Source organism: Micropterus dolomieu, linkage group LG17 (genome assembly GCF_021292245.1).
Source record: "Micropterus dolomieu isolate WLL.071019.BEF.003 ecotype Adirondacks linkage group LG17, ASM2129224v1, whole genome shotgun sequence".
NCBI classification, from domain to species: domain Eukaryota; kingdom Metazoa; phylum Chordata; class Actinopteri; order Centrarchiformes; family Centrarchidae; genus Micropterus; species Micropterus dolomieu.
Genome location: NC_060166.1, coordinates 36,752,984 through 36,780,372, shown reverse-complemented (window position 1 = coordinate 36,780,372; position 27,389 = coordinate 36,752,984). Strand labels below are relative to the sequence as shown.

General features: G+C 47.0%; 2 protein-coding genes across 3 annotated transcripts in view; both read right to left on the bottom strand.

Moving 5' to 3' along the window:
- Positions 1 to 3,394: 3,394 nt before the first annotated feature.
- On the bottom strand, positions 3,395 to 14,784 carry ap2m1b (adaptor related protein complex 2 subunit mu 1b). Its single transcript, XM_046075010.1, has 12 exons — positions 14,626 to 14,784; positions 13,395 to 13,490; positions 11,226 to 11,491; positions 10,648 to 10,730; positions 10,462 to 10,467; positions 10,228 to 10,363; positions 9,782 to 9,926; positions 8,847 to 8,966; positions 8,634 to 8,769; positions 7,231 to 7,328; positions 5,836 to 5,947; positions 3,395 to 4,751 (listed from the first exon to the last, which is right to left on the bottom strand). The coding sequence occupies exons 2-12, from the start codon at positions 13,466 to 13,468 to the stop codon at positions 4,617 to 4,619; spliced, it is 1,311 nt and encodes a 436-aa protein (XP_045930966.1). The 5' UTR covers positions 13,469 to 13,490; positions 14,626 to 14,784; the 3' UTR covers positions 3,395 to 4,616.
- Positions 14,785 to 20,601: 5,817 nt separating this feature from the next.
- Positions 20,602 to 27,389, bottom strand: part of LOC123986633 (segment polarity protein dishevelled homolog DVL-3) — a 21,519-nt gene continuing 14,731 nt past the window's right edge. For both annotated transcript variants that reach the window (XM_046075005.1, XM_046075006.1), the window contains 7 exons: positions 25,023 to 25,099; positions 24,150 to 24,217; positions 23,905 to 23,985; positions 23,687 to 23,821; positions 22,630 to 22,797; positions 21,706 to 21,906; positions 20,602 to 21,000 (listed from right to left, as the gene is read on the bottom strand). In XM_046075005.1, the coding sequence (XP_045930961.1) occupies positions 20,699 to 21,000; positions 21,706 to 21,906; positions 22,630 to 22,797; positions 23,687 to 23,821; positions 23,905 to 23,985; positions 24,150 to 24,217; positions 25,023 to 25,099 (1,032 nt within the window). In that variant the 3' untranslated portion in view covers positions 20,602 to 20,698. The remainder of the gene's footprint in view (positions 21,001 to 21,705; positions 21,907 to 22,629; positions 22,798 to 23,686; positions 23,822 to 23,904; positions 23,986 to 24,149; positions 24,218 to 25,022; positions 25,100 to 27,389) is intronic.

The following is a 27,389-nucleotide window of genomic DNA, read 5'->3' as shown; positions in this document are numbered from 1 at the left end:
GGTATGTTGGGTCATAGACTGAAGGCAGCTACTGGTTCACCTGCTAGTTCACCTGCTGGTTCACCGGCTGGTTTCTGGTATGTTGGATCGTAGGACTGAAGGCAGCTGCTGGTTCACTGGCTGGTTCACCTGCTGGTTCACCGGCTGGTTTCTGGTATGTTGGGTCATAGACTGAAGGCAGCCACTGGTTCACCTGCTAGTTCACCTGCTGGTTCACCAGCTGGTTTCTGGTATGTTGGATCGTAGGACTGAAGGCAGCTGCTGGTTCACTGGCTGGTTCACCTGCTGGTTCACCGGCTGGTTTCTGGTATGTTGGGTCATAGACTGAAGGCAGCTACTGGTTCACCTGCTAGTTCACCTGCTGGTTCACCGGCTGGTTTCTGGTATGTTGGGTCATAGACTGAAGGCAGCTACTGGTTCACCTTCTAGTTCACCTGCTGGTTCACCGGCTGGTTTACTTGCTGGTTCCTTGTATGTTGGGTCGTAGGTCTGAAAGCAGCTGCTGGGTCACCTGCTAGTTCACCTGCTGGTTCACCGGCTGGTTTCTGGTATGTTGGGTCATAGACTGAAGGCAGCTACTGGTTCACCTGCTAGTTCACCTGCTAGTTCACCTGCTGGTTCACCGGCTGGTTTCTGGTATGTTGGGTCATAGGACTGAAGGCAGCAGCTGGTTCACCGGCTGGTTCACTTGCTGGTTCCTGGTATGTTGGGTCATAGGTCTGAAAGTAGCTGCTGGTTCACCAGGTGTTGTTGCTTTTCCTCTGAATGATTGTATAACTGTGATGTTCGTTAGTGACGTTGAGGATTATTGGTGGTGACAGACCTCCTTTTAAACAACAAACATATTTCACATGTTCTCTATTCTTCTTTAACATGATTTATATTTTATTGTCAATGTTATATTTCTGGTCCTGGACCTGCTTTATCTTATCTTATACACTGCTCAAATATATTAAGGGAAAACCTAAATTACACATCAGATCTCGATGAACAAAATAGTTGGAAGTTCAAAAACTTTACTGTACTTTGTAGAATTTGTTGAGTCAATGAAACCAAACTCACCAACTGGACCAGGAGGAACCCAGGGCCCAACCCAGGACTCACTGCACCAGGAGGAACCCAGGGCCCAACCCAGGACTCACTGCACCAGGAGGAACCCATGGAACAGTACCAGGAGGAACCCAGGGCCCAACCCAGGACTCACTGCACCAGGAGGAACCCAGGGCCCAACCCAGGACTCACTGCACCAGGAGGAACCCATGGAACAGTACCAGGAGGAACCCAGGGCCCAACCCAGGACTCACTGCACCAGGAGGAACCCATGGAACAGTACCAGGAGGAACCCAGGGCCCAACCCAAGACACACTGCACCAGGAGGAACCCATGGAACAGTACCAGGAGGAACCCAGGGCCCAACCCAGGACTCACTGCACCAGGAGGAACCCCGGGCCCAACCCAGGACGTCAGGGTACCATTAGCTAGCACGTGGAGGTCTGTGCAACCCTCCAAGGATATGCCTTCCCAGACCATCACGGACCCACCGCCAAACCGTTTATGCTGGATCAGAGTCAAAGTTGGGATTGTTCTGGTGGACATCACCATATGACTAGGATGCTACTTGACGATGACCTTGGTGGCGTGCTAATGAACTGGTCAGCCTTAGCACACTGTGTTGTTGTTAACTACAACCTGCCAGGGGACTGCCGATGTGAATTAGCTTGAAGCTATAATTTGGTACGGTGCATCAAATGGAAACGTTTTTTGTTGTACATCTTTTACTGTATCCCGTCCCTTTTAAACAAATAAAGAAATGCTGATGATGCGGCAGGCAGCTTAAGGTTCACTACGTCGGTCACATGTGCTCAGTGTGAACCTGCTCTCATCTGTGAAGAGATCAGGGCACCACTGGCGGACCTGCCAGTTCTGGTGTTCTCTGGTGAAGGCTAGTCGAGCAGCACGGTGCTGGGCTGCGACCACAGATCCCCCTAGAGGACCTCGGACACATGGACGTCATTTTGACCTCACCAAATTTGATTCACAATAGCTTCTGCTTCCTGATTGGACAGATTGAGTTTACCTGACATGATGTTGTACTCTGATGATTAAAAGTTCCCTCAATGTTTCTGAGCAGTGGACTGTTTGTTCTGCACCAAAACACCACAGCAGATCTCTGTATGCGTGAACCATAGACTGTATATAAAGGTGTAAACCTACCTGGCAGTAAAGCTGATTCAGATTTCAGCCATTTGTTTTATTCACCAAAGTACTTTTTTACTCACATTTGGTGAGCAGCTTGTTTTGGACCCTGAAGTGTGCTTGAGCCAGACGCTGAGTAGCTGAGCAGCCTGCTCAGTGGGTTTTAGTATTTTAAATGTTTGTTTTGTATTCGGAGGGTTATGAGCAGTGGCCAGTAACTAGGTACATTTACTCAAGCACAAATTAGAGGCCACTTTCTCCATCTCAGAGGGAGATCTTGTAAGTTTTCTTTCACTACATTTATCAGACAACTTCAATTACTTTACAAAGTCAGATTTTTACACATGAAGAGTTTATAAAATCTGATGTTTAACAGTTTATAGTCCAGCTATAGTATCAGACTGACAGGGAGATGAGACAGTTTTCATGTAAAAACATTTGCTGCTTTTCTCTATTTTAATTTATTTATTTATTTATAAGAACCCTGATCTTTGGACTGCTGGTTTTAAAGGCGTCTCTTTGGGATCTGGGTAACTGTGACGGCACTTAACATCCTGCTTTATGTTAATGAGGAGGAGGAAGAACCTGATGTGGAACCGTACGACATGAAGTACTTTTAATGCTTTAAGTACCTTTTCCTGATTATACTTACATGCTTTTACTGAAGTAACATTTTCATTGCAGTACTTTTACTAGTAACAGAGTATTTACACAGTGAGGTATTAGTAGTTTAACCTCTAGGTACAGATCTGAATCCTTCATCCAGAGTTGATTTTGACTTTGAGAATATTAACTGGATTCCCCATGAAGTCACCAGGATGTTCTTATTACACACAGAAACTTCAGTCGCATTGATTTTATTCAGAAAACAAAAGATTTTGGCAAAATAACTTGAGACAGGCAGCACAGAGACACCGCTGTCTGACAGGAAGTACTGAGCTGCTCACACACAGGGTTCAGATTCACAGGTACAGACAGCATCTGGGTACAAAAACTGTAAAAAAATTAAAATAAAACAACTTTTTACTAGAGACGAATTCAGAATTTCAGTAAAATAAAAAAAAACACTGAGGCAAACGTGTTTAAACAGAGCGAGACTGAGGCATGCTGGGTAACCACACAGACTTACTACAAGACAGGAGGACTCACTCTGAGCGTCGGGGGGGGGGGGGGGGGGGGGGGGGGGGGGGGGGGGGGGTATTACTACATTACCCTTCTTCTAACAGGTCATTTTATTTCTACTTCACTCTGCTCCTTATTGTGGCGTTTCCTCTCAATCTGCTCATTAAACTAACGTCTGTGGGACCCACGCTCAGGTCTGGGTTTCAGGTGCAGCTGAGGTTCCTGGTTTGTCCTCCCTCTGCTGCTCACATGTAATCTAAAAACAGCAGCAGCACTGGTTCTACAAGGAGGTCTCTGTGGGTCTGCTGACTTCATACGAGCCAGAAGGTCTTGATTAGTTAAAACCTGGTCTATCTCGGACGAGGGCTGCGTCCGAAAAGTCTTTTTTGCTCAGGAAGGTTCTGACTGAGTGAAGTGACCTGGAAGTAATTCAGCTGCTTGATGAATTCTCTAAAAGCTGAGGAAAGGAGCCTCAATGCTTCCTTTCATATCTCCTTTAGCATAGGGTACACCGGACCACCCGTTACCAAAGGAAAGGATTGTTGATCGCATTATCAAAGCTGAACGCCAACATATTGATTTTTGTTACTGCACTATGGGTAAAATCGTTTCTGATCACAGAGCTGCGGGCAGCGCTTATATTCACTCAGCACCTCCTCTCGCTCGCTCGCTTGCTCTCTCTCTCTCTCGCCCCAGTTACGCTGTCATACTGTGGGAAACACTGTTTACAGACAATAACTGGGATTCATGTTGATGAGCGTGAGCAGGAGGTTGACGACCCGGTCCATTATTTGGTGACTGGTACCTACAGGCCTTTTTGCTATCTTGGTTATGAAGCTGATATTCCACCGTGTTGTCCACCTTTAGACGGCCTGCATTACAACAACACGGGGCGCAGAGTCAGAGATGCGCTTTCTGTAGTCCATCTTCAGAACATTGTAGTTTCATCACGTCAGTAACATCCGCCGTCACATAATTACGTTGCCTAGAAACGAGCAGCCGGATTCTCTGAGTCCTTCTGGATTCTCCTTCACATCTTTCCTTGACCTCGTGACGTTTTCCATCGAGGTCGAGGAAAGGAGATTTGTTTTTGACTTTTCGGACGCAGTCCAGGTCTCCTTTCTGTCAGGTACACTGGGCTCTGAGCCAGCTGAGCTGTTTCTGGAATGTGATTGGCTGAGCGTCTGACATTTGGAATAAGTGGGGATTAAACTTTGTACTGAATAAACACACACAGATCTGTAGAGGACAACAACAACGATTCCTTCCCATCAGCCCCGGGAGCGGCGGTGGAGGGGTCAGCAGCGTGTCTCGTAGATGCCGCTGCGTCCGATGTAACGAACCCATTTAATGACGTCATGATCGCTGTAGTTCAACTTCGGCTCGAACACCTTCAGGTACCGGACCTTAAGACCTGACGGAGCGAATGGCACCTGAGGAGGAGGAGGAGAGAGGAGGAGTTAGTGAAGCAGCACACCATGTTTATCTGTTTGAATGAAGAACAGCATCAGTGTTCAGAGACGGTTTGCTGTCTCAGCATGTCTCACTGTGCAGGAGCTGCTGCTCCTCTCTGGCGCTGCAGGAGGCGCTGTGACAAATCTACGTCTACATCATCTACCATCCCGTCTACATCGGCCTACATCCCGTCTACATCGGCCTACACCCCGTCTACATCGTCTTACACCCCGTCTACATCCCGTCTACATCATCTTACACCCCGTCTACATCATCTTACATCCCGTCTACATCATCTTACACCCCGTCTACATCATCTTACACCCCGTCTACACCATCTTACATCCCGTCTACATCATCTTACACCCCGTCTACATCCCGTCTACACCCCGTCTACATCATCTTACACCCCGTCTACACCATCTTACACCCCGTCTACACCCCGTCTACACCATCTTACATCCCGTCTACATCATCTTACACCCCGTCTACATCCCGTCTACACCCCGTCTACACCCCGTCTACATCCCGTCTACACCCCGTCTACATCCCGTCTACATCATCTTACATCCCGTCTACATCATCTTACACCCCGTCTACACCCCGTCTACACCATCTTACATCCCGTCTACATCATCTTACACCCCGTCTACATCCCGTCTACACCCCGTCTACACCCCGTCTACATCCCGTCTACACCCCGTCTACATCCCGTCTACATCATCTTACATCCCGTCTACATCATCTTACACCCCGTCTACACCCCGTCTACACCATCTTACATCCCGTCTACATCATCTTACACCCCGTCTACATCCCGTCTACACCCCGTCTACACCCCGTCTACATCCCGTCTACACCCCGTCTACACCCCGTCTACATCATCTTACACCCCGTCTACATCATCTTACACCCCGTCTACACCCCGTCTACATTATCTTACACCCCGTCTACATCATCTTACATCCCGTCTACATCATCTTACATCCCGTCTACATCGGCCTACATCCCGTCTACATCGGCCTACATCCTGCCATCGCAGGGTACAGTTTCTGTTCTGACCTCAAAGTTCATGGAGATCGGAGGTCGAGCCCACTTCTTCTTGTCGTTAGTCGGCAGCAGCTCGATCTCTGCGCTGATCTGAGACTCCTTCATTCCCGCCATGCGCTTTATCCTGCAACACACATTAGCACAAGTCAACACATCAGCGCTGATCTACCGTCTGTTTATTCACTACTTTCTGTTTTAAAGACCAAACGATTCAACGAGTAATCAAGATGATAAAACTCAGACTAATCAGCTTTTAGCCCCGCCCTAAAGCCTCTCCTGCTTCCTGGTCTATGTTCCTCTAAATGGGACCATAATTTACTAAATGAACATCATGCTGTGTTGAAGAAGACTTGAAACTAGAGACTGAGACCAGAAACTCATCAGGAAAGTGTTTACTGAGGGAATAAATCAGCTGAGAAGTAACAACATTTTCTCACAGACTTCAATACATCACACTTCTTTCTGCAGCCGGTAGAGTCGCCCCCTGCTGGCGAGAACGCAGGTTTAAGGCTTCACTTTCAGACCCGGAGGTTCCTGCTTGGTAATACTTGATAGTGTAAGAGGAACCTCTCTGCGCAGGTTCCTCCTAAACTATCTAAGTACAGAGTTGGACTGAACAGTTTGATTAGTAACAGAACTGAAAGTTAAACTGTCAGGACCCGTTATAACGTAACACCCCGACACCGCAGAGCCTCCTGTGGTCTCAAGAGTTTCCCGCCTGCTGCAGCTTTCAGAAAGCAGCATGATGAGGTAATGCTGAGGTGCTGTGCTGACGTGGCTGCAGCAGCCGGAGGTGGTGTTCGCGCTGAAGGTGCAGAGCTGCTCTGATCTCTTCGTCAGCACTGACGGGTTTTACTGCTCACCTCAGGTCCAACTATCGATCCGGCTGAACACATCAGCAGCAGCACAGACTACAGCTGTGTCCTACAGCAGAGGTCAGCACGTCATACCTCTAAGTCTCTAACCAATGAGAGATGAAACAGAGACAGTGTTCACTTCCAACCCATTCATTTAAATTAACTGCTAAGCTAAGATAGCGTAACCTAGAGTTGTTTTATTTGTCTTCAAGTAAGAAGAAAGTATAGTTCAATAGATACGATGAATATCACGGTAAAAAACAAACTATTTTGTCTCCTGTTCTTCATATTTAGCACCAGAGTACAGAAACATTTCACTCAGACATCATATTTAATTACTGAGCTCCACCTCAGATACCACATTTCTAACTTCAGCGGGGGCTCGGCTGCCCTTTTATCACAGTTTGATTTAAATAGCACCCAGCTGATCTCAGCAGTCAGCTGTCTCTCTGCTGTCTGATCGATCAGCTGATATCAGAGATCATTAAGGGTCTGTGTTGGTCCTGAAGGAGAACTCTAAATAAAGACCCAGCAGACAGAGATCACTTACTTCCAGACGATGGCGTTCTCGCTCGCTTTGTACTTTGCTTTTCCCTTCATGCAGATGAGCTGAACCCCGCTGGTGTTCAGGGGGGTGGGGATCCGAACCTGGGGGGGTTTCCAATCAGATCGGTCAGTTCTCGTCAGGGTTTCTCCAAACTACAGCGTCTCTTTCACACTTTCCGAAAGAGCTTATTATTAGGAATAATATATACACAATAATTTATATTAATATGTAGGAAAAAGATGATAAATAAATAAATATACCAAATAAATAACCAAAACAAAAAGATCTCAAAGACGAGTCACATAAAAACATTTTTGTAAAAGAAAATCATTTATCAAATTAGTGGATTTGTATCAATTAAAGTTGGTGGCTGTATTCAGAACCGCCTACTACATACTACTAGCAAGTGCAGCATCCTGTATACTGCAGCATCTACTGCATCCAGTATGCAGTATGAAACTGCTAAATTGGTTTATTTTGCAGTACGTCAGGCCAGGCTAAGCCAGTTTCCGGTTTTCAAAATCGGAACAAAAGGAGGAATTTCTATGTACGAACACTTAAAACTTCTTTTTTCTTTTATCTCATGTAAAGAGAACAAAGCTGCAGCTGATCTGTAGCAGACGTTTGCTTTGATTTATTGGTGCATCAATAAAAATTATATAAAATAAAAAGCAAGTAATGTAACGACACCTGTTAACATTCCACTAACAACTATGATAATAATAAAGCAACAACAGCAACCGTCTCCTTTCAAACTACTTCTGTCGTTCTTTTTATCAAAGTGCTTCTAAGGTTACACCAGTCCGTCAGATGTCTCTTGATTTAAGTTAAACATTACTCAGAATGTAAAGACAGCGGTGAGAAGAGCTGCGTCTCTTTCCTCTCGCGTTGTTGCTGGACTCGTCTGCTGCGGTCTGCTGGACCAGACGGCTCCGTCAGCTGGCGGCCCGGCACGTTAGCTCGCGGTGCTTCTCGACTCTGAAAACATTCGAGCACATTCGCCAACAATTTTCCTAAAACTGCCGATATTTGAAATCTCTGTGCGACAAACAGCGTGTGAAAACTGTAAACCAAGTTGTGTGGCTGTCCTCCACACAACAGACCGGTTCTTGTTACAGTTCTAGCGCTTTGCATTATGGGACACAGAACATGAGGTAGACTGGTCCGATGCATACTGGAGATTTTTCCCAAATCAGTGCGCCTTCCGGGTATTTTTGGCACACTGCAGATTTGGCTTTTGTTTGCATACTGCACTCTGCATTTAGGCCAGATCAGTACGTGCTACTAGCGCAGAAGGCGGTTTGGAACGCAGCCTCAGTTTCAGCTTTCCTCTGGTTTTATGGGTCAGATTTACTTCCTGCTCTGATTTAAATAAAGGTTGTGAAAGTTGAACCTGGACATCATACCTCGATCTTCTGAGCCAGCAGCGACGACTTGAAGTTGGACTTGATGACGACTTTGACCTCCAGCTTGGTGCGACCGACCTCCCGGACCAGAGGGATGACCCTGAACGGCAGGATGATGTCTTTGGTGGTCCGGTACCTGCAGACAGACAGAGCGTCTCACGCTGTGCGCTGCTGTCAGGTGAACCAGGTGTTGTGTGCTGAGTGACCTCTGACCTCATGAGCTCGTAGTCTCCGTCCGGAGGGATGAAGCTGATGCTGCGCTCCGAGTCGAACTTACTGAGGCGAACACACTGGTGGAAGGTGCAGTCGTCGATCGCTATCGACTGTTTACCGCTGAGGAAGAGAGAGAAAGAGGCGGGTCAGTTCAGAACTCCTACTGGAAAACCACCGATTTAACGGGAATAAAACGGGAATAAACAGAAGTCTAAAATAACTGAAACAGATCTCAAAGACTGAAACCCAGCAGAGACATTTCTAATCTGAACGTCTCCTCATGTGTTCCGTCAACAAAGCGTGAAGAAGAGAGTTCTTCTGGTTCCGGTCCTGGACCGTGGCGGGCCGCAGCAAACGCTCCAAAGTTTGGCTCAGCTTCACTAACAAACTGCAGCAGCTGCAGTCAGGAGGTTCGGTGCGAAGGAGGAAGCGGCTCCGACGTGACGAAGCGTTTCCTTTAACACGGCGTGAATCTGAAGGAACGCTTCAGCGTGTTCAACGTGTCGCGCTCTCCCAGATCCAGCTAACGCTAACAGCAGCGACGCCTCAGGTACTAAACACAGGTGAGCCGACGTTCACTTTTTATACTGAAGGGGAACCGACGATGACTACAGATGAGACGAGTCCCAGAGACGCCGAAGGGGACGAGGAGCGAGGAGGATCTGTGGCGAAGGAACCAGAACCCAGACTCAATAAAATAAAACGATACCCAGGCCTCCTTAAAACTCCATCCAGGTTTTATTCGAGTCACGCGTACGTTCAAAAACTTGGTGCTATGAAACAAACTCACGCCAGCAAAACAGGAGCTTTCAGTGAGAAGAGCCGGATCAGCTGACTGAGACAGACAGGAAGTGACCATATAAGGAGCTCAGACAGCCGCGCAGCCTGCAGGTGATGCAGGTGTGTGAGTGTGAGCGTCCTGTGTGACCTCTGACCTCTTGCCGCCGTCCTCAGAGCTCCCTGCTTTTCCCTGCTTGTCGATGACGATCTTGTCGTTCATCCCAAATTTACACTCAGGCATCCCGCTCAGGTAGCTCTTCATCACCACCCGACCGGAGACGTGAGCGCTGAGCACCTGACCTGCACACACACACACACGCACACACACACACGCACGCACACACACAGGCTGTTAGGGTGTGCTGTCGCCCTCTGGTGGCTCAGTGCGGCGCTTCTTCCTCTCCAGCTGTTTCTAACACAGCTGCTCCTCACTGACAACAACAACAATGATGTCATGCTGCATTATGATTGGCTGATGTGATGATGCACTTTACCACCGTGTTACAGCGTCTCTCTGGTCTGGTAGTACATGTTAGTACACGTTAGTACTCTGACAGCTACCCTGTAGTACATGTTAGTACACATTAGTACACGTTGGTACCTTGCGGGGACATGAGCAGGTTGACGCTCTCCAGGACATCCAGAAAGAGTTCGTTGCGTCTGTACTTGATTCCCTCTCTCCTCCAGCCGATCTGCCCCGTCACCTGACTGGTGATCTGAGACTGCTCCTCTTTGGTCTGGGGGGGGGGGGGGGGGGGGGGGGGTTAGTGTTAGGAGTACTGGACTGAAGTACAACAACAGTGAAACAGTAAACAGGTAGGACAGGTGGACTCACGTGGTGCTGCAGGGCGATGCAGGCGAGCAGGAAGGAGAAAAAAAAAAAAAAAAAAAAAAAAAAAAAAAAAAAAAACAGGAAACAGTTCACTCTTCTCATTGGCTGATAAACATCAACGTCTATGCTGTCACTGAACACTTCCTGTTGATCTTTCACATTAAAAGCACATTAACCTTCTGCTCCTACCTGACTCTTGATGCCCTGCTGAGTGATGAAGGTCTTCAGAGCTCCAGTCTCTGAGTTCTGAGGGTAACCAAAGTCCAAGATCTCTGCAGGACACAAAGACGGTTACAACAAACCAACACAAAGACAACAAACAAACATACATACAAACAACAGACAGACAACAAAACAAACAGACACAAAGAGACAACAATCAAACAAACACAAAGAGACAACAATCAAACAAACAAACACAGACACAAACAAACAACAATCAAACTGACAACAAACAAACAACAATCAAACTGACAACAAACAAACAACAATCAAACTGACAACAAACAAACAACAATCAAACTGACAACAAACAAACAACAATCAAACTGACAACAAACAACCAACAGCCGGACAGATCTGCAGCAGAGACGACTCCTGCCAGCGCCGTATTTTCTTTAGGTTTTGATTTTCTCATCCAACGCTTACAAAAATCAAAACCTAAAAAAACAACAGCGCGGCAGAGCGATGACGTCTTCGTGAGGCGGGGACGGGTCACTTCCTGTTTAGGGTTTACAGCGCTTCTTGGCGTCCGTGAGGCAGCTCACCGTCCAGCAGCTCGTAGATCAGGACGAAGTTGTTCTTCACGTTCTCCTCGCTGATCTTGCCGAAGTAGGCGGACATGACGTCGCACATCTTGTAAAGGAACTCGAACACCATGGTGGCGTTGACGTTCTGCTTGGTGACCGCCGCCAGCCAGATGTTGGAGCGTTTGACGTGGAAGAAGCTGGTCCGGGCGATGTTGGTGACCGGCGAGCGGACCTGCTGCCTGGCGTGGATGACGTTAACTCTGAACGCATCCACCGCATTTCTCCTGGAGAAAGAGACGAGAGGACGTAAAGGTCACTTCCTGTAGCGGGTCAACACGGACGCCTGGAAACGTTCTGCTCGGTTCCTTTAAGGTTCTGTTGAGAACCTGCAGCAGAAAGAAGTACTTGTTCTTTCCGTTTTATCAGTTTTAAGGTTTCAAAACATCCTGACGAAGGACAGCAGGAGAACGTTGATTCATAGATTAACGACACCATGAGCTCGCCTCGCCGTCTGTGATGTCATTATTCACACCTGGACCACCTCTACTCAAGGTCCACTTACTCGCTTGTTCTGGAGCTTTTAACCAAACACATCGGTACAGGAGTGAAGCCGACGGCGAGCAGCTGAGCGTCACGCGCCATAAACTCTCAAACACGCCGCCTTAATCAAAGAAAGACCCGTCCCTCTGTGCGGCTCCTCGGCAGCCGTGTTGTTACAGACTGAGGTGACCTCATCACTCTGAGGGGTTTCCTGTTGGCGCAGCAGGGCTCAGCGCCACACTGCTGTTGCCTAGCAACAGGCTCCCTGCATCACAGCAACAGTGAAATGGAGGATGCAGCACAGAGGACCGACTCAGACCGCCTGGAGGGGGGGGGGTGTGTGTGTTACAAACCTGAACAGCTGATCGATGAAGGGGAAGTCCACCTGCGGCCCTTCTAAGCGACAGGAAGCAGAGTGCGGCGAGCTTCACTGCCGGACCTCCTGATTTAAAAGCTGCATGGTTGAGATTCATCAGAACACAGAGTCCGGACTCATTTCTGGTTCAGGTCTAAGTGGTTCATTTCAGCTCGACTCATGGACACACGGAGACGAGGTCATTCTTAGCCGGTGTGTTTTAATATTTTTATTTATTTATTTAATTTCACTGTTTTATTGATACTTGATTCTCCATCTTAAGTATCACTTATTGAATTCGCCTCCTTCAGTTCTCTTCACACTCACAGACCTCTGCTGCAAGCAGCCATTACCAGCACCAGCTCAACTCGCCTCGGTTTGGCCGTCCTCCGTTTTCCATTGCAGATAGCGCCCCTCAGTGTAGCTGGTCGTCATAGCAACGCCACACACAACAGCTGTCTCCTGATTTGAGTTAAAACGTTTCAACATTCCTCAGAATGTAAAGACACATTAGTACAACAAAAAGGCGAGTAGAGCTGGTACCGTGCAGCTTCACCGTCTCTCTCTCCCTGCGTGGCCGCTTCGCTGACTTTCTCCATCAGTAGCAGGCTGGGCTGTATAAAGTTACTGAACTTGAGCAGCATGTTAAGGAGGCGTGTTGACGACGTAGCCTATCAAAATAAAACCAACGTGGTCGTTAACGGATAACATCTGACTGGTGAGTTCACTGTCGCTCTACCTGGTCCGCTCTTGTAAAATCTCCACGGTGTCGCGACTTGTAACGTGATCACCGTGTTTTTCTGTTAAATACTACAGTGTGTCGTCTAACCTGGGCGCCCGCCGAAGTGGGAAAAACTGAATGAACCGTGTTTTTCTTCTTGCAAGCCAGATCTTTAACAGTTTCGACCAATCACGGTGTCCCCCGTGAGTTTGCGAGCCAGACGGCTGCGTGCAGACGCAGAGGGAGGGGCGGGGCTGCGCGGCGAGGGAGAGAGAGGAGCAAACGCTGGCAGGACGTTACGGAAACATATTATTTAACTCAACATCAAACTATCAGTATAAATGGTATTGTCTAATTTCATATCCGTGCACCTCATATACCGCCCAGACCTACTTCCTGCTACATTTTCGATATGATATTGTGCAATGTGATATAGCGATAACGATCTTGGGTCAATATATTGTGCAACCCTATTCTCTGTCCCTGAACACACCCTCGCCGTCCTCGCTGACCCTGAACACACTTTCTGTCTCAGCTCAGGGGCATCTCAGCGCCGGCCTGCAGGACTCACCCGATGTCATCGCGGTACACCCTGGAGATCAACACCTCCCCCTTGTGGTTGTAGATAAAGAGTCCTCCAATCATGGCTGACGCCTGTCAGTCAGAGCTGTGGACAGAGAGGAAGAGTAATATTAGAGAGGATGAAACCTGATCTATGAATATAATCTAATGTAGAATATAGTCTGTGATCTTATTCTGTGGTGGCAGTTCATGACTCGCTAAATGATGATGTCATGATTTATGACATATGAAGTCACAGCAGATTTAACTGTTTATTCTAAACAGAAATTAGCAAGACAACATTTAGATTTTTTTTTTTTAAATGATCAGATAATTTATCATTTCGGTCTTAACATTTCTAATCTCTTACTTTTAAATTAAGGTTTCACTTCTTCTCTCCTGATTTTGACCTTGATGTTTTAATTTGATTATTCCCTGAATGTGTCTATATATATATATATATATATATATATAAAAAAATAATAACAGCATTAAGCTGCTGTGCTAAATTAGCTAATTAAAAACAGGTTCAACATTAGAGCCGCCTGTTAGCTTAGCTGCTGTTATCATCATCCCACAAATCTAATTGAACATAGTAAAAAAGAAATACAATCTGTTCCTCTGCAGCGGTGAAAGCTCGCAGATACGTGATATAGCATTCAGAACTCCATTTAAAAATCTGACATTTTAATGTGTTTTCATGTATTTTTACTGCGTTACACAAATAACATATAAAGACACTAACTGTTGGTAAATGTAGGTTGTTCTGGTACTTTCGGCATACAAATAAACGAACATTAAAAACGTATTTGTGAAGAATATAGACTTATATACGGTGAATGACACCCACTGGCTGACGATACCGCCCAGTCACGTAACATTTCGACGTCGCTGAAAATAGCGGCATTTATCGATCTAACAGTAAGTTGCTCGGCTGAAAAGTCGCAATAATATTTAACACAAGTGCTAGAACATAAGTTAGAATGTGCCGAATTGAAAGGAGGTCCCTTCTGACTTATAACAGATATTAAATCACGACCTACACAGAAGGAGCCGGTATTGATGAGCAATCCATCACTGAAAATCAGATTTTTTTAAATGGCTGTTCGTTGACGACGACTAGCTATTAGCAACACCTGCTAACGTTACCGCAGCGGTCGCTCCGCCGCTGCTGCAGTTCAGACAGACGGGCGGGGAGAGAGAAACAGGCGGGCGGTGTTAGCTGTCCGCCAGGTCCTTACCCGCTCCACAGAGATGCTGTTGAGTCTCCGGGCTGCTCACAGAGATCCGCTCCGGCTCTGAAGTCTCTCCATTAGGACGTTTGACCGTGAAACCCGGACTCTCCTCTCTCCTCCGGTCGGAGGCAAGATGTCGGCGGCAGGAGCGGACTGTCAGCTGACCCGGCCGCGTCCACTTCAGAACAAGCCACCTCCTCCACCCGGGCTCCTCCTGCTACACTACCAGGACTCTCACTTCACAGAGATCTTTATATTGACTGCTTTAACACCGGGGAGCTGGTGTGGCTCGCACACTGACGGCGTAGCGGCAGCTGCGCTCCTGATTCGGACCGCTCAGGGTGACGGAGGCGGCAGGTGTGCGGATTGGGACGCGTCCCTCCCTCCTCCGTGCGTCGGGAGAAAGGAAGCAGCGAGCTGTGCGGATGAATCACGATCACTCGCATCTCTCAGAGCTGCGGCCCCCGGTTCCCCGCAGACTCGATCTCATGGAGGACACCAGGACCCGCAGGCGTGTTCAGACCCGCATGTCTGATGTCCAGGGGCCCGAAAGCTGCAGGCCCCTGAAGGCTGCAGGCTCCTGAAGGCTGCAGGCCCCTGAAAGCTGCAGGCTCCTGAAGGCTGCAGGCCCCTGAAAGCTGCAGGCTCCCAGCTCTCAGCCTTAATAAAATGTCTCCATCCCGCTCAGAACAAGGTTTACGGTGTTTGTCTCACTCCTTTCTGTTTAATGCTTCTACTCCAGCATGTGTCACAACATGTTACATAAAACAACAAGAACTAAAATAACTTGAATTCATCTGCAGATTATTGCCGCGGTTAATCGTTTGGTCTATAAAATGTCCAGATTCCAAAGCGATGTCGTCAAATCGCCCCTTTTTGTCCAAACAACAGTTAAAAAAGACTCTGAAACCAGCAAATGTTTGACATTTTTACTTCGAAAAAATGACTAAAACTATTAATCATTTATCAAAATAGTTGTCAAAATTATCAATATACAATTTTCTTTCAATCTATTACTGGACTAATATGAATTGAATTCACAACACACATGCTTTCTATTTTATTTATTTATTTTTAAAAGTTTTATTTTATTTATTATTATTATTTTAACACATTATTTATTTTTGTAATGAACTGTATGAAATGTTCTTTTGTAATTTATTTGTAGCTTTTGCAATATTGTTGCTTGACAAATAAGCTGAATAGAATTAATAGTTGCAGCTTGTTAAAGATTAAAACTCCTGACCTGTTTATGACACACCATTTAACATTTATTCTTTAAAACTTACCACTCGCTATTTAAAAGCTACCAGTACTTATTTATTATTTCTTAGTATCTATTATTTACTAGTATCTTTTATTTAAACACGAGTACCTGTTCATTAGGGTCAGAGCGACAGGTACTAGTATCATTTTGATTCTTACTAGTAACACTTTTTTCTTACTGGTGATTTATTAATGACTTGTTGATAGTAACATTTAATTCTTCCTAATCAATAAGTACTAGAAGCCTTTACAAAGCGAGTAGTAAGTTTAAAGGACTGCATGTTGAAACATCTTCCCAGAACCTGTTTGGCTCGTGTGCGTCCCTGAATGAAAGTATTGCTGCACAGAGTGGGAAGAATGCAACAGGAAACTCATTTCTATGAAAAGAAATGATATTTTTCTCTCTGCTCATGTGGATCGTGTGGACGTAATCAAAAAGGTTAAATCTGCATCAGAATGATCCGGATCTGGAAATCCTACGTTTTGCTATCCAGGATCAGGTCACCCGTCTTTCTTTTCTGGTTTTTCACTGGATTGGATCACCCTGATCCAGATACAAACTTTCAGATTCAGACTGCTTCTGAACAGCTGAGTCCAGGACAGGTTCGTACAGGAAAGTCCCGGGAACCAAAACCTAAAATAACTAAAATTTACACAATCCAATCTTTAAAAACTGGCCAAAACCTGCACAAACAAACACACTTTTATCTGACAGAAACACTAGACTGTCGCTTCTGTCGCATTCGTTTGAAAATATGGAGACATTCAACACAAAAAGTGAGTTAGACACTTTTTAATTGTGTGTTTGAAGATGGAGAACAGAGGCGGAACCATAGTGAATAAAAACAATAATAAACTGAGCAGCAAATATCTCACATGTTTTGATATTCAGTGTTAAACGTGTGCACAAGGATTTAACTTCAGGTGTTAATCAGAAGAAGAGAACGATTAGATAAACAGTGAGGTCCTGACCAGAATCCTGGGCAAAACTGGGCAAACTGGTCTGTTTTTGAAGCCAGTAAACAAATATTGTGTTTCCTCCTCAGTGACGGAGTCCAGACGTCCTTCTCCCGAACTCCTCAATCGAGGCGATCCCAGGCCAGGCGGGATATGCAATCCCTCAGGCAGGTCCTGGATCTGCCGCGGGGTCTGCTCCCAGGTGGACGAGCCTGGAATACCTAAAGGGAGGCACCCTGACCAGAACCACCTCAGCCTTTCAACAGGAAGGAGCAGCAGGTCTGAGCTCCTCACCCCGCCACCCGGCTGAGTCTTCTTCAATCCACATCCTCCTCCTTTCAGTTTCTGTCGCAGACTCGGAGGTGCTGATCCCCCGCAAAGGATCCCAGGCTGCACGACCGGCTCAAAGGGCAGAGAACGGAGACACTGAAAATTCACTTCATTTAACTTGACTTATTTACGAAAACATACGTTAAACTGCAAAAGAGACGAGATGTTGATGACAGTGAAGTCATCAAGACAGTGAGTGGTGTAAGAGAGCGGGTCTCTCCAAGAGGACTGAGGTGGACGGCCCCACCTACCAGTTACCCAATCAGGCCAGAGTCACAGGGTCACATCCTGGTGAAGCCAGAGCCGAAATCACAACCGGCGTGCAGCGCGTTCAGTCCCGACAAAACGTTCAGACAGAAACATGAGCCCTGAACAGCCTGGCCCTTCTACGCCTTCTTCTCAAAGAACCTTTGGAGCCTGAAATCGTTTACGTGTTTAAAACACAGACGCCCCAGGAATATTGATCGATATTCACTGTTTTTATCAATAGTTCAAAGTTTTGAAAGCTTTCTGTGGTTGTTTGGACAGAAACTCCCAATAAAAGTCTTCATTTCAACCATTAATATTGCCAAAATATGGACATTCGCCTGGTATATTTTTAAAGAATTACAGTTGTATTCCAGGTGTATTAGAAGATATTCAGTTGCATTATAATCTGTCTGATGATAGTTTTGATGGTTTATTGCAGCTTTTTTTACCAGGCGAGGATGAAAATATCTTTTTTTCTTTATTGCATCTCCATTTAGTATGTAATGGTAAAATAAATATGTATATATTTACAATGGATTCACATTCTCCAGCTTCTGACCTTTCAAAGGAATTATGCATCTAGGCCGAATGGTCGAGGAGTTATTCCTGATGCATTTTGGGTTTGTTAGTTTTTCCTGGAAATAGCTGGAGGTTTCCAACAGCTTAATAAAAGCAAATACGCTCGATCTTACAGTCACTCACTGGCTTTTGAGGTCCAGAATAGCAGAGAAGTAGGGGCGGGGTTGTATACAGGTCGCTGCTGATTGGGTAACAGATCTGACACCCACGAAACGAGAGAAAAGCTCGTTTAACACTGTTTCAAGGAAACACGGCGTTTAAACCCAGAAACCTCAGCACAGCAGACCACGCTGTTTTCAGACTGAACAAACTCGAGGTTGCACCACACAACACCCAGCGAGAACACGCTGGACCTCCTGCCAAGAACACTAACACAACTCTTGCTCAGGTATCCCAGGACTGGTTGGATTGTAGCAGCAGCCCAGCTCAGGTTTGGGGGTTCCTGAAAGTGTTGCTTCTGTCGCCCAAAATAATATCCCCACTCAAGGCGGGCAGTTCTCTTCCCCTGCTGGATTTGGCTTTGCCAGAACCTCTTTGTGTCCACGGCCTCCCCAAAACCCTCCCACACTAGAGTTTCCGCTTCTATAATCTTCTATAATCTATGGAACCCTTTTTACCCCGATACTGTCTCTTCAGGAGATCCTTGGGTCCCCCCTCCCACGACTCAGAGCTGCCTCGTCCAGACTGGAAGTTGTGAACATGGATCACATCCAATCCTACCCCCTGGATGCAGAAACAATTCCTCTGAAAGTAGGAATCCACCCTGCAGACAGGGGCCTTGACCAGATATTCCCAATTGACCCTTCGCTAAGCCACGCCCCGAATGGCCTATCGGGGCGTGGCTATCACAGCGCAGTATAGGACTCGCTCTGAGGTCCGACACTTTCATGGCTGCGCTCCATTGACTCTAATGCAAAAAGAGTTGTTTTCTAGCTTTTGTAGGCTGTAGATTGTTCCTAATGTAATGTTAGTTAGCTAACGCTAGGTAACATCCTACTGAATAAAGCCCTGCTGTTCTGCTTTTTAATGATCAGTCTGAGTGAGTTTGAGTCTGTTTGAGTCAGTCAATCTGAGTCAGTCTGAGTCAGTTTGAGTCAGTTTGAGTCTATTTGAGTCTTTCTGAGTCTGTCTGAGTCTGTCTGAGTCAGTTTGAGTCAGTTTGAGTGAGTCAGTCTGAGTCAGTCTGAGTCTGTTTGAGTCTGTTTGAGTCAGTCTGAGTCTGTCTGAGTCTGTCTGAGTCAGTCTGAGTCTGTTTGAGTCAGTCTGAGTCAGTTTGAGTCTGTCTGAGTCTGTCTGAGTCAGTCTGAGTCTGTTTGAGTCAGTCTGAGTCAGTTTGAGTCAGTCTGAGTCAGTCTGAGTCAGTCTGAGTCTGTTTGAGTCAGTTTGAGACAGTCTGAGTCTGTCTGAGTCTGTCTGAGTCAGTCTGAGTCTGTTTGAGTCTGTTTGAGTCAGTCTGAGTCAGTTTGAGTCTGTCTGAGTCTGTCTGAGTCAGTCTGAGTCTGTTTGAGTCAGTCTGAGTCAGTCTGAGTCTGTCTGAGTCAGTCTGAGTCAGTCTGAGTCTGTCTGAGTCTGTCTGAGTCAGTCTGAGTCAGTCTGAGTCAGTCTGAGTCTGTCTGAGTCTGTCTGAGTCTGTCTGAGTCTGTTTGAGTCAGTCTGAGTCTGTCTGAGTCTGTCTGAGTCTGTTTGAGTCAGTCTGAGTCAGTCTGAGTCTGTCTGAGTCTGTTTGAGTCTGTTTGAGTCAGTCTGAGTCAGTCTGAGTCTGTCTGAGTCAGTCTGAGTCAGTCTGAGTCTGTTTGAGTCTGTTTGAGTCAGTCTGAGTCTGTTTGAGTCAGTCTGAGTCAGTCTGAGTCTGTTTGAGTCAGTCTGAGTCAGTCTGAGTCTGTTTGAGTCAGTCTGAGTCAGTCTGAGTCTGTTTGAGTCTGTTTGAGTCAGTCTGAGTCTGTTTGAGTCAGTCTGAGTCAGTCTGAGTCTGTTTGAGTCAGTCTGAGTCAGTTTGAGTCAGTCTGAGTCTGTTTGAGTCAGTTTGAGACAGTCTGAGCCAGTCTGAGTCTGTTTGAGTCTGTCTGAGTCAGTTTGAGCCAGTCTGAGCCAGTCTGACAGCCACCTGATCCAGGTGGGGGTCTGTTCACAGCCCTGTTCCTCTCTTCACCTAAGTGTCTAAGAAACCACAAAGTTGCCGACCTGGTGCCGTGTTGGCCCACCGCCGGCTAGAGACGGCTGCCTGAACTAGTTCTTGAGACCCTATTGGTGCAGGACTCATACCGACTAAATATGCACCGGACCTGCTGTTAAACCAAACTCTTGGATCGGGTCTGGACTGTCTCCGTTTGCAGGGTGAGAGGTGCCGGGCTGGTGTGGGGATACTGCTGAAATGTTCCTCTGAGAATGAGGCGGTCGCTGCAGGAGAGGAAGGCTCTGACCCAGTATCTGGCCTTGGAGTTCTGGAGAAGGACTCTTGGACTCGTGTTTTGTTACTGACTGCCCAAACCAGCACCTTGGTCCAGGTGTCTCACGGGACACACGTGGAAATGAAACTTCCCTGAATGAAAGAAATCAGACGCAGGCTTCCTCACAGTCGCCTCCGTCAAACTAAAATATGACTCGGTGTACAAAGGTCTTGTTTTTCAAAGTTACAAATGTGACACAAGCAGGTTACATCATCAATCACCTGACAGGACGTGACATCATCATCACAGGGTCACATTACATCCACAAAGAAATCGCCAGGGTTTCCCATGGCCAGGGAGAAGGACTGTCGGGAGGGTGGAATGTCGCGACGCTGGCCTCGAGGTGGCGACGGGGCCGGCAGGAAGGCCTCTGAGTCTTTGTCACCACGGAGACCAGAGGTCGGGGGCTGCTGGGTGCCGTCCTCGCCGGGTGACTGTGCCGCCAGCTTAGTGTCAGGCGAAGCTCCCACTTCCTGTTTGGTCGGTTCGGATCCGCTCCCTCCTCCTCCCTCCTTCTGACCGTCGCAGCAGTCCGAGCCGCTGCTGTGACTTCCTGTACACATTAAAACATGATATCGCAGCGTAACCGCAGTACAACGCCGTGTATTCAAAGTATATCGCCATCCTCATTTTCCATGTTTTAATCTTCCTATTTTTATTTCAGTCTGTTCTGTACACACAGCATCTATTTCCTGTCTGCCCCCCCTGAGGTTTCTGGATCTGCACCGAGGATCTGAGGACAGAAGCTGCTGGACAGACTGTAAAGACTCAAACTGACTTCATGTTTAAAGGTCCAGTGTGTAATATGACATTTATTCATTTTGCTGACGCTTTTATCCAAAGCGACTTACAGCTGCTGTACATGTCAGAGGTCGCACGCCTCTGGAGCAACTAGGGGTTAAGGGTCTTGCTCAGGGACTCACAGTGGACATGGCATGTGTATTATCCACTGCGCCATCACCACCCAATGCAAAATAAGATCCCTATCTGTGTTTTCAGTGGTGTGTAAAGAGCTTCCATAATGAGCCGGTATGTTTTTATCACCTTAGAATGAGACTTTCTGTCTACAGACACCGCGGTGCCTCTTAAAGGGGCGTCGCCATGTTGCGCCGCCATGTTTCAACAGTAACCCAAATGGATAAACTGCTCTGCAGAGCGCGTTTCTTCACTACAAAGTTCAACTTTAATGTCTTTAACATTCAGGTTTCTGATTGGCTGAGAAATGCGGTGTTAGCGTCAGGATAAAACATGCTGTCACCTTCACTGTGCCGACTTCCTCCTCCTCTTCCTCCCCCCCAGGCCGGCAGCTGGTGGAGGGGGTGAGGCGAGCTGTAGGGGTGAGGGACGGGGTACTGGTACGGGAAGGCTGGGGGCCACTGGGGGCCGGAAGCCGGAGCCAGCGGGTCACAGTCTCGAATGGAGGCTTCTTCGTGATCCAGCAGAGACATCAGACCCAGATCTGACAGACAGGGGGAACCACATCAGTGTTATGGTCTGACAGGATCAATCCTGAAGTCAGATCTTGTGTGTTTGTGTGCACATGTGATTAATAAAGGGTCATTTCTGTATTTGTAAACCTGGGCCCTGTTTCGAAATATGTCGGGGTTGAAATCATGGGAGGCGAGCCGTTGCAGGAAGACGCCGGTGGAAACGAGAGTCCGGGCTGCAGAGAGGAGTCTGTTGTGCCGGTGTAACGTTAGGAAATCAAGTCTCGCTAGCGGCTCCTCCACCAACACAACAAACTCCTCCCACCAGATCTCAGAGCGAGACTTCAGTTTCGTGTTTAAACAAAGGGGGTCACCAGGAGACGCTCAAAGGGATCCTTCCCACGATGCTGTCTCACACCTGGTGTAACAGTCCGAGCCTGTCTCAGGCCACAAGAAGCTCTTCCTGTGGACGCCATTTTGACCAAACCAATGCGTCTACTGCACAGCTTTCGAACGTTTATACCTACGAGTCATTTCAGCTCCACAATCTGTGAAAAAAGAGCCCAGGTTTAAAAATACTCTCTGACGTTTTGAAGGGTTCTCGGGAGCTGGGGACTGTTTGGACATCTTTGTCCCCCTCTTGTGGACGTATGGTGGTACTGCAGCTGAGTTTACGGGTTGAATAAACAGCTGGTTATCAGACACTGGGACGTTTAAGACCCGCTGTACGTCAGGGCCTCTGGTTCTGTCCTCACCTCCACACAGGTCTCCGAACACGTAGTAGCACTGTTCAGAGAAGGTCACCTTGTTGACGGTGTGTCGGATGTAACCGGCCTTCAGCAGGTTTCCCGCGTACCTGCGAGCTTCACGGCGGTCGGTGAAACCTTCCACGTTCCGGTGGAGCCAGTCTACGACGTCAGAACCTGGACAGACGGACGGGAGGTAAAGTTACAGGCTGATCTTTGCTACTGCTGAGGCTCCTGGGTACTGTAGTCTTTACATCCTACCAACCACACTGACGGAAAAGCGTGACTTGTCAGGAAGTAAACAGGACCCTGCAGCATCGGCCAGGAGACCCTGTAGATCTGTGTCCAGGTACACTTGCAAAATAAAAGTAGTGCTTAACGTTGTGAAATGTCCCAGTTTGGTTAGATCAGAATCAAAAGGAGCTTTACAGCCAAGTATGTTTTACACGTACGAGGAATTTGCTTTGGTGATGAGATGCAACACGCAGACAAACATACAGCCGACATAAATACATTTAGAAATATATAAATATGGAATAAACAGATGCAAGTTATAAAAGAATAGAGATATTTGGCAGATATTTACATGAGCATTACTCCGGTTTGTGTTCTGCAGACGTGTTGCAACAGGAGAGGATGTCGTGAACATGAATATATAAATTGACAAAATATAAAAATATAGAACAACAAAGATTAACAATTAACAACAAATATGTGCCAGGTCTGTCATGAGATGTAAATTCGTTACTAAGGTGATATTTAAAGTAGACATTTTCTTTCACACTGGAAACAAACACCAGTCCCCTTTTTGAAATCCAGTTTCTGGCCCACCGTCCAGCTCGACCCCCCCCCTCCCCCGCACTCTGACCTTACTGTTAAATATCCTGCACCTGCCTCAAGCGTTCATAAACGACGCCAACGACTGACTTGTTTTCGTCACCGTGCAGCAGGAGGGGCGGGCGCTCAGCGTCGCCAACAGCTCGGGGAGAAATCACAGGTGAGCCGTGTTCAGGTGTGACGCTAGCTTGTGTTTGGTTCTGACTGGAACGTGTGCGGAGCGTTTTACCGATGAAGGCGTTGGGGATGGTGATCTTCAGCCACATCCGGTCCCGGACCTCCAGGCCTGACTCACGATTGGCCATCGCCTTGACTACAGCTGTGATGTCGCTGTGGATGGTGAGGTGGGGGTCTTCATGCACACCTGAGAGACAGCAGCAGATTACAGTTGGAGCCGTGGAAGGACAGGTGATGGACGCACGCTGCAGTGGCTGATGGGAGTCTTACCGTAGTGTGGGAGGAGCCTCCCTGTCATGGCGGCGGTGTGCGACACCCAGGCAGCGGGGTCGATCGGACGGACCGGCTCGCCTTTGGGGACAGAAAGACATGATGTTGCATCAGGAAACACTGCAGACAGGACAAGACCTTTCTCGTCCTCAGGGCTTCAGGGTTAAGGTTAGTGATGTCACAGATTATGCTAATGAGCGTCCTCAGTAGTATAAAGGTGTATGTGTGTGTGTGTGTTGGCTCACTCCTGGGCAGTGTGAAGCAGCCTCGTGGGTTTGGATCCCAACACTTTGCCACCGTTAACGTCACCGGACTAAAGACAGACAGAAAGGTACACAGAGACAGTAGCAGCAGCAGTATTAGTGGTATTAGTACTATTAGTAGTACATGTAGCAGTATTTGCAGAAGTACTTCAGAGCGGAGCTTTATGTGACTGTAGAACATGGACAGAGCTGATATCGGACATGCACAGCTTTATGCAAATTAGGTTGGACTCGTAGCTACAGAATGTTTAGTCAACAACGAAGCGGCGGCGGCGGCGAGCTCAGTGTCTGCTGGCGTGGATGAAGTCTGAGGAGGTCTTCCTCTGCTCTTTCTCCCTCACAGATGCTAAACTAAAGCAAAGTGCTGAAACCGGGAGAGAGTGCAGGATGTTCACTACTAAGCGAGCGTGAGTGCGCTGACACGCCCACCGTGACGATCAGGAAGTGGTGATGCTGCAGGACGTGTTTCCCTCCAGAGGTTTTTCTCTGAAAGGTGGCGTTCAGACCGACAGCAGCTCTGCGTTTCTAAGTTTTCGGGAGATGTGAATCCTGAGTCAGACGGCTGTGAACCTCTGATGAACCTCTAACATGTGCACCTGGTCTCCTGGATCACATTTCCTGTTTTCACCTGAGCAGTCCTGTGTGCTGCTTCGCTGTTTGGTCTGCGGCGCCGTGAGCGGCCAGCGGGGGGGACAAAGATTACAAACCGCCAAAAATATTACACACCTCACAGGCTGCACTCAGACACCACTGGAAGTAGTAGCAGTGGTAACAGTGTAGTAGTATTAGTATTAGTTGTAGTATTAATAGTAGTATTAGTAGTAATAGTAGTATTAGTAGTATCAGATGTCTCACCCCGGCTTGTGAACGATCTCTCTCAGGACTCGGACGGCGTCGTCATTGGTCATGTTCTCAAAGTTGATGTCGTTCACCTGAAGAACACACGGGAGGAAGTACTACTGTTAGTATTATTACCTCTACCAAATACTACTGTTAGCAATGACAGCAGCATCAGTTGTACCTGCAGTAGTACCTGCAGTAGTATTAGTAGTACCTGCAGTAGTACCTGCAGTAGTATTAGTAGTACCTGCAGAAGTATCAGTAGTACCTGCAGTAGTATCAATAGTACCTGCAGAAGTATCAGTAGTACCTGCAGTAGTACCTGCAGTAGTATCAATAGTACCTGCAGAAGTATCAGTAGTACCTGCAGTAGTACCTGCAGAAGTATCAGTAGTACCTGCAGTAGTATCAGTAGTACCTGCAGTAGTATCAGTAGTACCAGCAGTAGTACCTGCAGAAGTATCAGTAGTACCTGCAGTAGTATCAATAGTACCTGCAGTAGTATCAGTAGTATTAGTAGTAACTGCAGTAGTATCAGTAGTACCTGCAGTAGTACCTGCAGTAGTACCTGCAGAAGTATCAGTAGTACCTGCAGTAGTACCTGCAGTAGTATCAATAGTACCTGCAGAAGTATCAGTAGTACCTGCAGTAGTACCTGCAGAAGTATCAGTAGTAACTGCAATAGTATCAGTAGTACCTGCAGTAGTATCAGTAGTACCAGCAGTAGTACCTGCAGTAGTATCAGTAGTACCTGCAGAAGTATCAGTAGTACCTGCAGTAGTACCTGCAGTAGTATCAGTAGTATCAGTAGTAGTACCTGCAGTAGTACCTGCAGTAGTACTGCAGTAGTATCAGTAGTACCTGCAGTAGTATCAGTAGTACCTGCAGTAGTACCTGCAGTAGTATCAGTAGTACCTGCAGTAGTATTAGTAGTACCTGCAGTAGTACCTGCAGTAGTATCAGTAGTACCTGCAGAAGTATCAGTAGTACCTGCAGTAGTACCTGCAGTAGTATCAATAGTACCTGCAGTAGTATCAGTAGTACCTGCAGTAGTATCAGTAGTACCTGCAGAAGTATCAGTAGTAGCTGCAGTAGTATCAGTAGTACCTGCAGTAGTACCTGCAGTAGTATCAGTAGTACCTGCAGTAGTACCTGCAGTAGTATCAGTAGTACCTGCAGTAGTATTAGTAGTACCTGCAGAAGTATCAGTAGTACCTGCAGTAGTATCAATAGTACCTGCAGAAGTATCAGTAGTACCTGCAGTAGTACCTGCAGTAGTATCAATAGTACCTGCAGAAGTATCAGTAGTACCTGCAGTAGTACCTGCAGAAGTATCAGTAGTACCTGCAGTAGTATCAGTAGTACCTGCAGTAGTATCAGTAGTACCAGCAGTAGTACCTGCAGAAGTATCAGTAGTACCTGCAGTAGTATCAGTAGTACCTGCAGTAGTATCAGTAGTACCAGCAGTAGTACCTGCATTAGTACCTGCAGAAGTATCAGTAGTATCAGTAGTAGTACCTGCAGAAGTATCAGTAGTACCTGCAGTAGTATCAGTAGTACCTGCAGTAGTATCAGTAGTACCAGCAGTAGTACCTGCATTAGTACCTGCAGAAGTATCAGTAGTATCAGTAGTAGTACCTGCAGTAGTACCTGCAGTAGTATCAGTAGTACCTGCAGTAGTACCTGCAGAAGTATCAGTAGTATCAGTAGTACCTGCAGAAGTATCAGTAGTACCTGCAGTAGTACCTGCAGAAGTATCAGTAGTACCTGCAGTAGTATCAGTAGTACCTGCAGTAGTACCTGCATTAGTACCTGCAGAAGTATCAGTAGTATCAGTAGTAGTACCTGGAGTAGTACCTGCAGAAGTATCAGTAGTACCTGCAGTAGTATTAGTAGTACCTGCAGTAATACCTGCAGTAGTATTAGTAGTACCTGCAGAAGTATCAGTAGTACCTGCAGTAGTACCTGCAGTAGTATTAGTAGTACCTGCAGTAGTATCAGTAGTACCTGCAGTAGTACCTGCAGTAGTAGCAGTAGTACCTGCAGTAGTATCAGTAGTACCTGCAGTAGTATCAGTAGTACCTGCAGTAGTATTAGTAGTACCTTAGTAGTATCAGTAGTACCTGCAGTAGTATTAGTAGTACCTGCAGTAGTATCAGTAGTACCTGCAGTAGTATCAGTAGTACCTGCAGTAGTATAGTAGTACCTGCAGTAGTATCAGTAGTACCTGCAGTAGTACCTGCAGTAGTATTAGTAGTACCTGCAGTAGTATCAGTAGTACCTGCAGTAGTACCTGCAGTAGTATCAGTAGTACCTGCAGTAACATGTCTCCAGGCTCGATGCGTCCGTCTGCTGCCACCGCTCCTCCCTTCATGATGGAGC